This window comes from Castor canadensis, chromosome 11, assembly GCF_047511655.1.
Source record: "Castor canadensis chromosome 11, mCasCan1.hap1v2, whole genome shotgun sequence".
Taxonomy (NCBI): domain Eukaryota; kingdom Metazoa; phylum Chordata; class Mammalia; order Rodentia; family Castoridae; genus Castor; species Castor canadensis.
Window position 1 is genome coordinate 67,881,689 of NC_133396.1, and position 15,437 is coordinate 67,897,125.

Sequence of the window (15,437 nt, forward strand, 5' to 3'; positions counted from 1 at the left end):
CTGCTGAGAAGAATGTATATTGTGTAGAGGTTGGATGAAATGTTCTGTAGACATCTGCTAGGTCCACTTGATCTATTGCATATTTTAGATCTTGGATTTCTTTATTGAGTTTTTGTTTGGATGACCTATCTATTGATGGTAATGGAGTGTTAAAAGTCTCCCACAACCACTGTGTTGGCATTTATATATGCTTTTAGGTCTTTCAGGGTATGTTTGATGAAATTGGGTGTGTTGACATTGGGTGCGTACAGATTGATGATTATTATTTCCTTTTGGTCTATTTCCCCTTTTATTAGTATGGAATGTCCTTCTTTATCTCGTTTGATCAATGTAGGTTTGAAGTCTACTTTGTCAGAGATAAGTATTGCTACTCCTGCTTGTTTTCGGGGGCCATTGGCTTGGTAAATCTTCTTCCAGCCTTTCATCCTAAGCATATGCTTATTTCTTTCGGTGAGATGAGTCTCCTATAAGCAACAAATTGTTGGATCTTCTTTTTTAATCCATTTTGTCAAACGGTGTCTTTTGATGGGTGAATTAAGTCCATTAACATTAAGTGTTAGTACTGATAGGTATGTGGTGATTCCTGCCATTTAGTTATCTTAGTTGTTTGAAGGTTTGATTGTGTATACCTAACTTGATGTTACTCTCTTCTGTCTTGCTTTTTCTTATCCTGTGGTTTGGTGCTGCCTGCCTTTTCATGGTTAAGTTGGGTGTCACTTTCTGTGTGCAGGATCCCTTGCAGAATCTTTTGTAATGGTGGCTTTGTGGTCACATATTGTTTTAGTTTCTGCTTATCATGGAAGACTTTTATTGCTCCATCTATTTTGAATGATAGCTTTGCTGGGTAGAGTATCCTGGGGTTGAAGTTATTTTCATTCAGTGCCCGGAAGATCTCACCCCACTCTCTTCTTGCTTTTAATGTTTCTGTTGAGAAGTCTGCTGTGATTTTGATGGGTTTACCTTTGTATGTTACTTGTTTTTTCTCTCTTACAGCCTTCAATATTCTTTCCTTAGTTTCTGAACTTGTTGTTTTAATGACGATATGTCGTGGAGTAGTTCTATTTTGATCTGGTCTGTTTGGTGTCCTGGAGGCCTCTTGCATTTGTATGGGAATCTCTTTCTCTAGATTTGGGAAATTTTCCGTTATTATTTTGTTGAATATATTAGGCATTCCCTTCGCTTGCACCTCTTCTCCTTCTTCGATGCCCATGATTCTCAAGTTTGGTCTTTTGATGGAGTCAGTGAGTTCTTGCATTTTCTTTTCACAGGTCTTGAGTTGTTTAATTAATAGTTCTTCAGTTTTTCCTTTAATTACCATTTCATCTTCAAGTTCTGAGATTCTGTCTTCTGTTTGTTCTATTCTGCTGGATTGGCCTTCCGTTTTGTTTTGCAGTTCTGTTTTGTTCTTTTTTCTGAGGTTTTCCATATCCTGGCAGTTTTCTTCTTTATTGTTGTCTATTTTTGTCCTGAGTTCATTTATCCATTTATTCATTGTGTTCTCTGTTTCACTTTGGTGTTTATACAGTGCTTCTATGGTTTCCTTTATTTCTTCTTTTGCTTTTTCAAATTCTCTATTTTTATTGTCTTGGAATTTCTTGAGTGTCTCCTGTACATTTTGGTGGACCCTATCCAGTATCATCTCTATAAAATTCTCATTGAGTACTTGTAGTATGTCTTCTTTTAAATTATTCTTGTGGGCTTCATTGGGTCCTTTGGCATAGTTTATCTTCATTTTGTTGGAGTCTGGCTCTGAGTTTCTGTTCTCTTCATTCCCCTCTGGTTCCTGTACTAATTTTTTGCTGTGGGGAAACTGGTTTCCTTGTTTTTTCTGTCTTCCTGTCATTGTCCTTGGTGTTGTTACTGTCCCTGTACTGTGTGTAATTAAGTATTTTCTAGCTTGTAATAATAACAATGGTAATATTGAGAATGGAAGAGTGAGCTGAGATGGAAAGCAAGAAGTTAAAGAAAAGGGGAAAACAAATATACAGACAAGAGGGAGAAAGCAGAACAAGGTATCAGACAAGAGAGTTTTAAAGGTATAAACAGGGAGTGTTAGTGTACTAATCGACAGTAAGCTGAACAGACAATAGAGAGACAGAGAGAGGATTGAAAATCAAAGATAAAAAAATAAAAAATAAGTATATGAAAGTAATATCTATATATAAAAATGAATTAAAATAAAATGGAAAATAGAAAATTAAAAAAAAAAACCAAAAAACTTCCAAGTTTATATACAATGCAATTTCAGTCTTAATAATTTGGATGTCCGTCTCAATCTCCAGTCCTGGAGTTGGTGCCTCAGATGTTGTTCTGTAGTTGTCTCATCAAAGGGGATGCATAAAGTAGAACAAAACTACACTCACACACACACAGAAGGAAAAAAAAAATGCCCCACCAAGTGTCCCCAGTTCAAATGCAATACAGTTTCAGTAAGTTTTTCGGCTTGCAGGTGTAATTCAGTTGTTCTCTCATCAAAGGTAGGGAGAAAAAGAAAAAAAAAGCGTCTGGAGGCAGTTCTGAGAATGGTATCTGCAACTGTGGCTTGCCTGCCTGCTGCTCTCAGCCTGTAGCTGGCGGCGTTATTTATGCAGATCTCTGGGGTGAGCTAGCACTCACCTGGTCCCACAGGCTTTGTTTGCTCAGAGTTCTCCTGTGCAGGAGCCTCTGCTACAGGCTTTCCCCTTTCCAAGCACTGGGAAAGGTGACACTGCCCCACGTTGTCAGGCCTGCGTGTTTATTTACAGTTCACGTGGGAAGTGGGTCTTTCCTCCTCTCACAGGCGTCCCCGCTCCTGGTTGCTGGGCGCGCCCCGCTCCCGCCAGAGCCTCTCCAGCCCGCCCGGCTTATTTATTTACAGTCCCGGGAAGGATTCCCTTCCCCCAATCTTCAGCGCTCAGGGCGCCCCACCCTCTTTCCAGCATGTCTTAACTGTTCTTATTGCTTAGTACTCAGTTTCTCTTTTTTTCCCGGGTGGAGGTCAGTCTGTCCAGGGGGCTATGCTGCTCTGGCCCAGGCTTGTCTGTGGGGCTACCGCGGTACCGCGAAGCTCACCTGGTCCGCGTCTTCCCAAGCTGTATGGGCTCCGGCCACTGGCGGCCCAGGGGGCCCTCCTCGGTTCTCCGTTTAACGTGAAGTGGAGATTCTCTGCGCCGGCTGGAGATGTGGAGGAGTCAAAGTTATGCCTTTTCTCGGTGATTATGCCTGCAAAGTGTGTCTCCAGCATCTCTCCAAGATTTCACTATAGGAGGGTCGCTTTCTGCTTCCTACCTCTAGCCGCCATCTTTTTAGTGCTCCAATGTGAGCTTCTTTGGAGATAAGATCTTTACAGAAATATTCAAGCTAACATGAGTTCATTAAGATGGGCACTAATCTTTTATTGTTGTGCTGGGGGTACATTGTGACATATGCAGTTCTTACCATACATCATAGTTGAATTCACCCCCTCCATCATTCTCCTTTATTTATCCTTCCCCCATTCCTGGAATAGGTTCAACAGGTCTCATTTTTCCATTTATATAAAGGAGTACATAGTATTTCCACCATATTCACCCCCTACACCCTTTCTTTATATCCTCCCCTCTCCCACTGATACTAACCCCCAGACAGGACCTGTTATGCCTTCCTGTTTTCTATTTTTGAAAAAAAAAAAAGACATTTTTGTTTGTTTAAAGTAGCTATACAGGGTGTTTCATTGTGACATTTACATGGATATATGTATGGTAACCTGAATTGGCGCATCCCTTCTATTTTTCTCCTTTCTGTCTTAGTCCCCTTCTTATGGTGATTTTAACAGGTTTAAGAATTCTATATTCATTCTTGTATAGAAAGTACATCAACCATACTAAGGAATCTTAACTTCCTTCTCTTACCCTTCCCCTCTCATATGTGACTTCTCCTTAGTGTGACCTGTTTTTCATAAAATTGCTTGTACTTGTATGGGTCTATACTCCATATATGAGAGACGACACACAGCCTTTGGCTTTCTGAACTTGACGAACTTCACTTAAGATGATGTTCTCAATTCCATCCATTTATTTACCTACAAACAACAAAATTTCATTCTTCTTTATGGCAGAATAAGATTCTATCATATATAAGTACTACATTTTCTTAATCCATTCATCAGTAGTGTGGCATCTTGGCTGTTTCCATAGCTTCACTACTGTGAATAATGCTGCAATAAACATGGATGTGCAGGGGTCTTTATTGCAACCTGACTCACATTCCTTCAGGTACATCCTTAGGAGTGGAATTGCTGGATCATATGGCAGTTCTATTTTTAGTTTTTTGAGGAGCCTCCATACTGTTTTCCACAGTAGTTACACTAATTTACATTCCAGATGGACACTCATCTATATGACGGATGTTCTTGTAAAAGGAAGAAATCTAGACACCAATATATGTAGAAGACAGTATAAAAAGATATAGGGAGAAAGGGGCAGTCCAGAAGCCAAGGACAGGGAGTTGGGACACACTTTTCCCTCAGCCCACAGAAGGAACTGATTTGTGGACACATTGATTTTGTTTCCAGAGCTGTGAATTATTTTAAGCCACCCAGTTTGTAGTACTTCGGGCAATCAGATCTGGGAAGCGAGCATGCTGATGAAGATGAGGCAGTAATACTTCCCCGATTCCTGAGCCACGTGGTCTGATGCTGGGCCCAGGGAGCTATTTGAAGCCTGGTCAGGGAGCAGTTGTGAATTCTGTCAGGATCTGACACTTCTCTGGCCTTCTCTTTGCTGTGAAAACTTTTTTGGCGTTTTAATATGTTTGTACATAAGGATCCAATGTTGTTTGTGAGAAGGTAGCAATTGTTCCCAAGATTTTTAAGTATATTCCTGTATATTTTAAATGGTGCTATGTTTAGTGTGCCTGTGAACATCAATAAGAAACAACATTTATTTTAAAAAAAGAACATCAGATTCCTTGTTTTGAGTTTCAACTTGAGCAAAGCTGAAGAAAATGCCAAAATAATATGCAAATATTAATATGCCATATGTAAGGCTTCTTGAATTTTTTGGGGGGGTGGGGGAGCTGTCAAGACATTTCAGGCTTGCTGTCATTATTCCTGGGTATTTATCTTATGATTTTAAAAATAGAATTGGCTCTGTAGTTCATTATATTGGAAATATTCCCAGTGGCTCCTACCTCCTCACCATGACTTCTTTCTTTGTTTGCAGGAAACTTTGACTGGGTAGGGAATGATTTTACCCAGAATGCAGGCACAGGCCTTGTTATCAACCAAGCAGATGTGAGGAACAACAGAAGCATCATCAAGCAGCTGAGAGATGTATTTGAAAGGGACTGGTATTCACCTTATGCCAAAACCTTACAGCCAACCAAACAGCCGAACTGCTCAAGCCTGTTCAAACTCAACACCCCCTCCAACAAAACTGCCACTTACACTGCAAGTGGGAGGGAGTCCTGAGCCTGTGAGGCAGATGGACAGATGACAGACCAGCTCCTTGTTTCCTATTTAAAACATATAAGGGCTGGAGAAGAGAAAACAATTTAATATTGTCTTTTTTTAGGAAAAAAAAAGCACACTTATTAAAAATGTTCTCTGAATGACATGTAATATCTAGCTAACAATATCTTGGCACCATATACACTAAATTTAAGACTTTTGTATTGTTACTTCTGACAGAGAATGTCATTCTGGCTGAGAAGTTAGTTTTTATGTTTGCATACAAATTTTAAGACTGATTCCTGTTTCTTATTCCTTTCTGGTTTTAGAACTTTTCTCTGCTGACCCACCTGTCAGTTCTTAGGAAGCTTAGCATGAGATGAGCTCTTTTCTTAACACCCTTCTGACAATCGCTGACTTAGAGGAGGGTGAGGATTTCGCCTGGGAGAAGAGACTGATCAAACCCAGTATTTACCTCTGTAAATCATCTCCAGGATCTACCCAGTCATCTAAGCACGAATAGCTTGCACCTCATGCCAGCTCTCAAAACTCCTGAAAAATGCCCTTTTTGTCTCCTGCTCATTGTCATCTATCACCTTAGATTTTATTTGGTATCACTTTCTTTCCTCTTATTACATAGTATCCCTCTATTCCCCTCAACATTACCTCCAAGTATGATAACATTTTTTGAAAATGTATGAATTCCTCAGAATGAATACAAAAATGGAAATAGCAGTCTCTAATTTTCACCTTTCAACTGCATTCTTTTTCCCTACTGAATTGGTTATTTTAAAACCACAGTCAGCAATGTGTATCCTTTCTCTCAAGCTCAGAAACATGATGTAGCCACCTGCTAATATTCAGCAAGTCTGCATTTTGAGAACAAAGTAGGTTTTTCACTCTTTGTTTAGTTTAGAGTAATATAAAGGAAAGGTTTCTATTCATCAGTGGGTTTTAATTTCTTTAGAATCATTATGCCGTTAAGAGTATGCCAGCAAAAGTTTATAGAGCTGTTTAATATACCTTCTGCTATTTAATATACCAAATGCTTTTCAGAGAAATGCAATTTAAATACTGTGCTTAACATATTTTACTAAGAAACGGAAATATTGGATTATTGTTCTATAATATTATTGTGTGTTGTTTTATACCTATACAATATATATTCCTGTATTAATGGAGACTGTTGCTGTATGACAGAGAGGTGTGCCCTCTTCAGAGCCCCGAGCGTGTGGCAAGGATGCCCACACAGGATGTACATTGTGGCACATGACTCTGGCTCAGAACAGGGTCCTTTGCTCCTTGTCCTCGGGTTTCTACTGCTAATGCAGAGACAGTAATTCTCACCTACCTCGCAAGGATGTTGTCATGGTAGGAGAGAGTTATAACTTGTTTTCAAATCAAAAGGACCTATATAAATGCTAAGCATTATATAATATTTTAAGTATCATATAATCTTTTTTCTTGAAATAATCTTTGTGGTATCCTGATAGAATCAACACCATGTCCTCTCCAAGAACCCAGAAGGGAAAACAAACCCACAGCTTCCATTCGCAGATGTGAATGACGAGAGCACAGCAAAGCAACACCCTGGTGGAGATCTGAACAGCCCGACATTTTCATCAAACATTCTGTCAGCCTACCATGGCATAAGAAATATCAACACAAAACTAGATGTGCTAGGAACCACCCTTGAGGACCAGCATGTACATGTCTTCAGAGCAAGGTCAAGCAGTCTCATCTTCTCATTTGCATTTCTAGAGACTTGAGTTGGAATATGCAAAGTGAGTGGTGGAGGAACCTATGACCTTACCTGATGGGCTCATTTCATGACAAATGGCCATTGTGGATCATTTAGTGGTCACCTCATTTCCTTTCTTATTGTTCCCAAGCACATTGCTTCTCTGATATTTAATCAGTCAGGAGCATTGGAAGGGAGCTGTGTTTTTAAGAATAGTGTGTTTTTATAACTGATTGGGGGATTCTCGGTGAAATTCTTCATCAATAATATTGCAGCCAGCCCATAGACAATATTTTACCATACACCCAGTCCTTGTTTGAATTGGCATTATCCTGCCAGTTGTTCAAATAAAAATGGCTTTGGTGATGATTTAAAAAAGGAAAAAAGGGTCAGGTGTGGTAGCCCACACCTATAATTCCAGCTATGTGGGAGGCAGAGATCAGGAGGATCACAGATCCAAACCAGTCCAGAACTCCCCCCCAAAAAAATAGTTAGTGAGACTTCATCTCCACAAATAAGCTACACATGGTGGCACGTTCTGTACTCTAGGCTACATGGAGGCATAAATAGGAGAATCTTAATCCAGGCTGACCTAGGCAAGAACACTAGACCCTACCTGAAAAATAAGTAAAGCAGAAAGGGCTGCAGGCGTGGTTCAAGTGACAGAGGGCTTGTCTAGCAAATGCAAGACCCTGAGTTCAAAAGCCATTACTGCCCAAAACAAGAAAAACAGCAAAGAGTAGATGTGAAGACAAACAAACCTACCAGTTCACCTTGGACAGACAAAAGCAACCTGGGTTGAAAAGGACATCTGAGAAGAAGAAAAAAATGTAGCTACCTTGTTGGCTCCCAACTTGTCTCCTGGAGTATTTGTCCACAGTCATGGGACAAGTGTAGGTCACTTTACTGTCACTGTCTTTTACAGGCATTGGTAGAAAAAAGGAATGCCATTTTTGGTGGGATGTTACTGGGGGTTGAACTTGGCCTTGCACTTGCTAGGCAAGTGCTCCTCAAGTTGAGCCATGCCCCAGTCCTTTATGCTTTTATTTATTTTGGGACAGGGTCTCTCACTTTTTCCCTGGACTGACCTGGATTGCAATCCTCCTATTTATGCTTCCCACCATAACTGTAATGACAGGAGAGTGCCATCTTTTACAGAATCGCTACCACTGCCATTTCCTTCTGAGCCCCATAAACATGGCAGCCCCAAGAAAGCTGTACTAGGTTTCCTGCTATGCACCAGGAATAGCAGAACCTTGCTTGGACCCAGTGATCCACCTGGTCAGGGCAGCAGTGAGGTCACTGACCCAAGCAAGGAAAATGGCCCCAGTCAGAGTGCCCAAAGTGGGTCCATTTCCTAAGAGAGCATTTCATTCTGCAAATTTTTTTCTTTCATTTGGATGCTCTGTCTATCCCTCTAGAAGTGGCCTTCCTCTCTTTCAGACTTTGTGTCTATGCTAAATAAATTACTAGCTTCCTTCCACTCTGAATATCCTAGGAAATAATTCTCAAGAAAAAAAAGAGCAAAAACACTTTAATTTGACATTACTTGCAATTTCTCATAATGTCCATGACAGAAATTATAAGGAGGGTGACTACTAAACTCCATTTTTTTCCTCCATAAATATCCCACGGGTTATTTCCCAAGGGGAGGGAAAAGAAAATCAAACACAATGAAACTATATTTTTAATTTCTCTGCCACTAACACTAAACTAGTGCCTTATTTCTTCTCAAGCATTGATTTTTGAACAGAGACTCACAATATGGGAACACTTCTGCTTACTCTGGAGTCCATAAGATCTTTGGATGGGACAACCAGTTAAAAATCTGACGTAAGCAGACATTTTGTATGCAGCCTGCTCTTGTCTCAGTCCCAAGCTGCATAAATTTGTCACTCTCACATCAAATAGTTGGCACACATTCTCAAATATTAATACTGTTGGCTTACACAGCATTGTCACTGGCCACTCCTATGTCAAATAATTGAATCACAGCTTATCAAACCACAAAAGAGGAAGTGGAACATTTGAAACTGCATCTGTGCTCTGTAAATGCCATGCTTTGAGTACCTGAAAATGATAAAAATGAGACTCACCAAAGATGTCCCCACTGTCCTTAAGGAATCTTGTAGAGATGCTTCACAGACTTCCAAAGTTCTGTGAAGCATATGAAAACCAGTGTCTTTAAAAGTCAAAGCAGGCTCAATAGGAGAAACAAGATATGCAGAGACTTTTGCATTTGTGTTGTTCTGGGCACCACTTCTCCTACATCTGCTGTGGTTTTTCTCACATCTGATTTGTTTCTTAGTGAGATGAGTTGGATCACATTTTGGGTTGATCTGACCCTTTGAAAAATGTGTTTTTTTAATGCAGTTACTGGTTTGCTAAAAGTGCCTCATGAACAAGGGACTGACAGAAGCTCATTCCCCACCAACCTGTGACTACTCTCAAGTGACTTTGATTCATTCTGAAATTTTTTTGCTTGTAAAACTTTTATTGAATTAAATTCCAGGGGAAAACGTAAAAAGATTATAAGGATTTCTTGATAGAATCAGATCCAGGGTCCATCTGTCTCAGGAATTCTATCCTAGAATCTGTCCTTTTATTCCCCCCACATGCATGACCTTTTGTATATGTTTCTCTGTCCAAAACTCATTCCATTTCTTTAACATTTAAGAAATGTAAAAGGCTGTCTTCACTTGCAGTAGAAATTCAGCTACAAAGAAAGATATTTTGTGACTGGTTATTCAAATTCAGTCCCTTATGAACAGCTCCATACATTGTGAGTGGGTGTTCTTTTTTTCCCTCCTATACTTATTACCAATGAACGGATGCACTTTATTATAACCCTTTTAAAGAAAAATTAATGCAATTTGTACTTGGCCTAAGGAAGAGTGGATAAATTAATCCATATTCAACATTGTCCTGTTTGCAATGAATTGATGTCTTTCCTTTTCTTTTTATATGTTGTTCACCAAATAGCTGCTTAACATCTTTACTTTATTATTGCAAGTAAATGGAGGCTTTTTAATAGCCCTAAAGTCAGCCCCAATTCATAGCCAACCTTTCCCATTTGAGAAAATTTCCATCTGTGGCTGACTTACGAAAATATTACTTTTTATGATGGCTACATAAGTATTCTCTAGCAGTTTTCAAACTGTAAATCTGAGTTTCTTATTTGTGCTCAATTACCAGTCTTTTACTTACAGAAATCTAAAAGTTTATACACACTTAGGCTTTTTTGGCAATATGACAAAAAGAAATGTGAGATTTCAGTAAGTTACACATTTCCTTTTACTATGTTCAACTACTAAACTTCTAATTCTGTTACAAAGGATATCTTGAATTTTTAATTCACCCTTATGTAAGTAGGATAAACTTGTACCTGAACATACCAATATTTTTAACCTTCTGATCTCAAAACAAATTGGCATAATATAGGGCTAATTGGGGAGAATCACTAAAATGATCAAACCTTTCACAAAACCCCATGCTCAGTTTTTTCAGAAGTGACTGTTACAGAGTGTTTCCATACTGTGCAAGGAAGCATTTTTTTTCCTCTTCAGCTTAATCTCAGAAACAACTTTCATACCATTGTAAATAGTGAATAAGGAAAATGCAGCTGGCCCAACAGAGTAGGGCACACTGTCTTGCTTGTTCACCCAGTAGGCATCTTTGTAACACTATTCCTATCCTCTAGTAAAAAAAAATTGTTCCCTGTATGTGCTGACTGTGGGTAAATAAATGGTCATTTGTTAGTGGAGAAATAATTGTAGAGACCATGCTCTTTACTCTGGTCTACTGCTGGGAAAGCTGCTTGTGGATTCACCTTCAGCTGCCTCTAGTACTTCTTTATCATGCTCTCTTAGATCCATGCCAAAATCCATAATCAAATACACTCATGCCTTCTCAGCAAACCTATTTTGTTTTAGGCCCTTTTTGGTTTTATTTGCAGTGCTGGGGATCAAACCCACAGTCTCACACATACTAAGCAAGCATCCTACCATTGAGCTAGATACCTAACCCCCAACAAACCCATTTTGAGTCTGAGGCTTAGAACTTACCTTGAAAGATGGGCGCCGGTGGCTCACACCTCTAATCCTAGCTACTCAGGAGACAGAGTTCAGAAGGATCATGGTTCAAAGCCAGCCTGGGCAAATAGTTCATGAGAACCTATCTCAAAAGAATCCATCACAAAAATAAGGCTGATGGAGTGGATCAAGGTGTAGGCCCTGAGTTCAAACCCCAGCACTTCAAGAAAAAAAAAATTTACCTTGAAAGACTCTAAACCAATTCCTCCAAATGCCTGAATTCCCTTCCCACTTGGCCATTCCAAAGCTGAGAACCTACTTAAGTCAACCACTTTGGAGTGCTTAGTAGAGTGCCTTGCACAAGACCCACGCCAGATAATTGGATGACTTATGAAAGTAATTTGGGTTTGAGGAAAAGTTCTATCTAAAAGAATATGTATTGCATGTGCATAAGGTATGTGCCCTTTTTATAAAAAGAAGAAATCTGAAGAGGCATACTTTATTAAAACTCAATTGAGTTTAGCAGAGGATTAATAAAGTAGTCTTTCTGAATCTAAATATTATTATTCATGCACAGGTGTGAAGTGCTAGGCTACCATGGGTTCTTATTCTCTATTACTTTAAAGAATTAAAGCAAGGAACTGGTGAGGTAAAAGCAAAGAAGTCTTTATTGCCACAAAGTGAAAGTAAAGGCTGCTCAGGGAGCCAAGCAGCAGGACCCGGAAACCAGTAGTCTGCTGAAGTGTTTTGGGGTTTTCCTTTTATTGCTCTTTTAGTTTTCCCTTTATTCCCCCTCCCTCCAAAGTTCACTTGTCCCCATAGAATGCATCCAGAGCTTTTTCTTCTTGGTTGGTTGTTACCATCCTGTTTCAGGCCTGTTCCTGCTACTGGTGGGGTCTTCTGAGAAAAACCACTAAACTTCCTCTTATTGACAGCTTGTAGAGTGGTAGTCTGCAGTCTCCCCCTCCTGTTACTGCAAAGATGATCTCATGGTTCCTGCTTACAAATTTAGTTAGACAGGCTGCCCCTGCACAATGATGCTATCTTAGGCAGACACCATTGTGCAAAAGCAGTTCTCCCCACTGAACCACTTGCCCAAGGCATTGCTGGACATTGCATCAAAGCCAGCAACATTGCTCTCCCTTTCATTATCAATAATAATTTGATTTTGTCAGCAGTTTCTGACTCCTACAATATTATGGGGTTTTTTAAATTGGGGTAATAGTTGTATGAGAGACAATCATGTGCAAGGGATCCAATTTAAATCATTGTAAAGGTAAAGATTGTGATTTATTTTACTTCATATGAGAAATTAGTAAGGGGGAAAGTTCTCATTTATAAAATGGGTACTTGACTCTCAAACCTATTTGTTTGGGCCTTGGGCATATTGAAAATTTAATTCCCCTGTGGATTCTACTCTTTCCCATGGGTAGAAAATTCTGAAGAATAGTTGAAACATTCTGAGCTCCTTGTAAGACACAAATTCAGGCAAAGCTAGACTAATTTAGAGGGTTTTTTTGTTTGGAAACACAACCAATCTTGGAAATATGACTTCAATTTCCAGTATTAAGAAATTCATATGACTTTCCAATATAAATGAAGGATGAAGACTTTTAAAGACAACTCAGAAAATACGATCCAACAATATTCCTGTGAGTCACAGCTTTGTCTACAATTTTGCCTCCTTTTACTACAAGTGAAAATCGTCTACTTCCTTAGGGCACATGTTGTGAAAGCACATCTGGAAATATGTAACTGCCAGCAAGGCAGTGCCATAGTCACAAAAGCTGTATATCAACAGTGCACTTTGAAAATCCTGTGTGGGACAATGTCATTGAAAAACAAACTCTGTTTTGTCCCCAGCAATAAAGCTATGTGCTGTTTTCCATAGTTCATGGGTGGTTCTACAGATTTCCTGGTGTCTGGAGAGATTATGCTTGTACTACAGGGCAGCAAACCATGCTTTCTGTCATGTTAGCTCCCCATGCTGCCTGCTGCCCACAGCTGATCACACCAAGGTCAGTGTCTGATTCCCAGTGACTCACCCATAGGCCACAGAGTGGCTGAAGAAAAGAAAATGTACCCAGAAATGTGTGGCCCAACCCATCAGAGTCTGAATAGGAGAGACAGGAAATAAGTGAGAAGCAGTAAGAACAGCCAAAATGCATGTAGTTACCAAATGGCTGCCACCTTAGAGCAGTAATGGCAGTTACTTCTGTCATGGAGACAACTAGAGTCTGTGCTGTCTCCAGTTCTGCTCTTGGATTCCTGGGGAAATGACTGATTCCTGAGCAGTGAGTTTGGACTTCATAGATTCTGGGTTGCTTTCTTATCTCCCTTACTTTCTTATGTATTGACATAAATAAACTCACATTAACAGATACTGACTGTGTATGTGTTCTTTACAATATGGAGTGAAAGCTGTCCTGATTTCAAATTTACTTGGGAGAAAAAGAGAAAGGGAAAAACAACAGTATAGTGTAAGCTGTTATGATTAGTCACGGATTCACATCTAGACATGAGTATTTCCATGGCAAACCAAGTAGATCAAACAATATCAAATAAAAAATCAATATCAACTACCAAATCAACAGCAGCAGAATATCCTAGACTCATAAAGATGTATTAGAAGCACTGAGCATGTGGCTGGGGATGTAGCTCAGTGGTGGAGCACTTGCCTAGAAGACACAAGGTTCTGGGTTCCATCCCCAGTACCACATAAAGAAATAATGCAAATATTCAGCACTTTATTTTTAAAAAACACACACACAAAGCATGGAAATCACACATTCACACACACACACGCACACACACACACACACACACACACCATATACCCACATTCAATTTATGAGTTGAAAACAAAATTCCTTACACACACACACACAGAAGAGGACTACCTGATAGACACAGATTGATGAAGATGGAAGAGAAATTAGAAGTCTTGAAGCCCCAGTCCATTATTTTTCTGTATGATGAAAATGAAGCATGGAACACACACTGAGTTAAATAGAGGCAGATGTGTGACAAATTTATAGATAATGTTTTAAATGTATTCTAATGATTGAGTTAATAAATGTAAGTTGCTAATATGCTGGATATTTGGTATAAATCAGTACTTTACAAGGATTTGTAGAAGATGGAAGTGAAACCACTCATCAGAGATTTAATAGGGAATAGTGGGTCTTTGAAGTACTATGGGAGGATGGGAGAGAATGTTGGTGGAATCGAGGGACAGTCTGCCTGAATTTCTTCCTCACTTATTTTGGGTAGAGATCAGTAATAGAAACAGGTCTAAAGTTGTGTTCTGTTCTCAAATGTGGCCCATTGTGGCCACTAACTCAAAAGTGAAGGAAGTCCATATACCCACATTCAATTTATGAGTTGAAAACAAAATTCCTTATTTTGAAGTTTGTTACTTAGTCAGTTCCTTTGAAGTTATTTATATAAAAAAGATGTGGGAGATAGAATGTTTAAGGTGTCTAATGTTTGCTGACAGAGATTCATTGCTGAATTTTTGCTATGTATGTTCACACAATTACGTAACCTAATGACATTGTGGCATAGTATGACAGTCCGTTGCATGAGTCGGTTTGTCTAGGTTACTGTCCCCAGTTACACAATAACACACTACCCTAGGTGTCACTATGAAGACATTTGGTGGATGTCCTTAAAGTCTATAATCAGTTTTATAAGTATGGTACATTATCCTCTATAACCTGTGCCGGCCTGAACCAATCAATAGAAAGCCTTGAGAGAAGAGCTAAGGCTTTCTGAAGTAGAAATTCCACCTGGTGACTCTTCAGATCAGATCACCATTGCCTGGGCATTCCAGCTAGCCCATTCTGATGGGCTGCCTGTAGGCTTCACTCTTGCCTGGCAGCCCTGCAATCCTGAAGCCAAGTCCTTCCAATAAATCAGTCTTCTTCCAATCTACCAATGTGAACACTGGTTCTGTTTCTAGGTTAGAACCCTGATGCAGATGACAATAAGCAATCTCAAAATCTCAGTGGCCTAAAACACACAAAAAAATTCTTTTTCACACCATATATTTACCATGGATCAGCAGAGGTGGCTCATCACTCAGGGACCTAAGTCCCAAAGCGAACGCTGACAGTCATCAAGCCAAAGGGGAAGGAGATTGCTGCAAGGTCTAATGTCAACAAATAAGAACACCAGAACCACTCACATGATCTCACCCAGCCTAATGCTAAGGAATACTCTACTGGAAGGGTAGAGAGCCCAAATACTGGTCAGC

The 15,437-nt window shown here is 39.6% G+C and overlaps 1 protein-coding gene across 10 annotated transcripts in view; it reads left to right on the top strand.

Annotated features, from left to right (window-relative positions):
• Pld5 (phospholipase D family member 5) overlaps positions 1-13,699 on the top strand; it is a 404,115-nt gene extending 390,416 nt beyond the window's left edge. For 5 of the 10 annotated variants that reach the window (XM_074047195.1, XM_074047200.1, XM_074047198.1 and 2 more), the window contains exon 10: positions 5,181-13,694. In XM_074047195.1, coding sequence (XP_073903296.1) covers positions 5,181-5,428 — 248 coding nt within the window. In that variant the 3' untranslated portion in view covers positions 5,429-13,694. Of the gene's footprint in view, positions 1-5,180 lie in introns of all 10 variants that reach the window. The other 5 variants (XM_074047196.1, XM_074047199.1, XM_074047203.1 and 2 more) reach the window with 3 other exon arrangements.
• Positions 13,700-15,437: the final 1,738 nt, after the last annotated feature.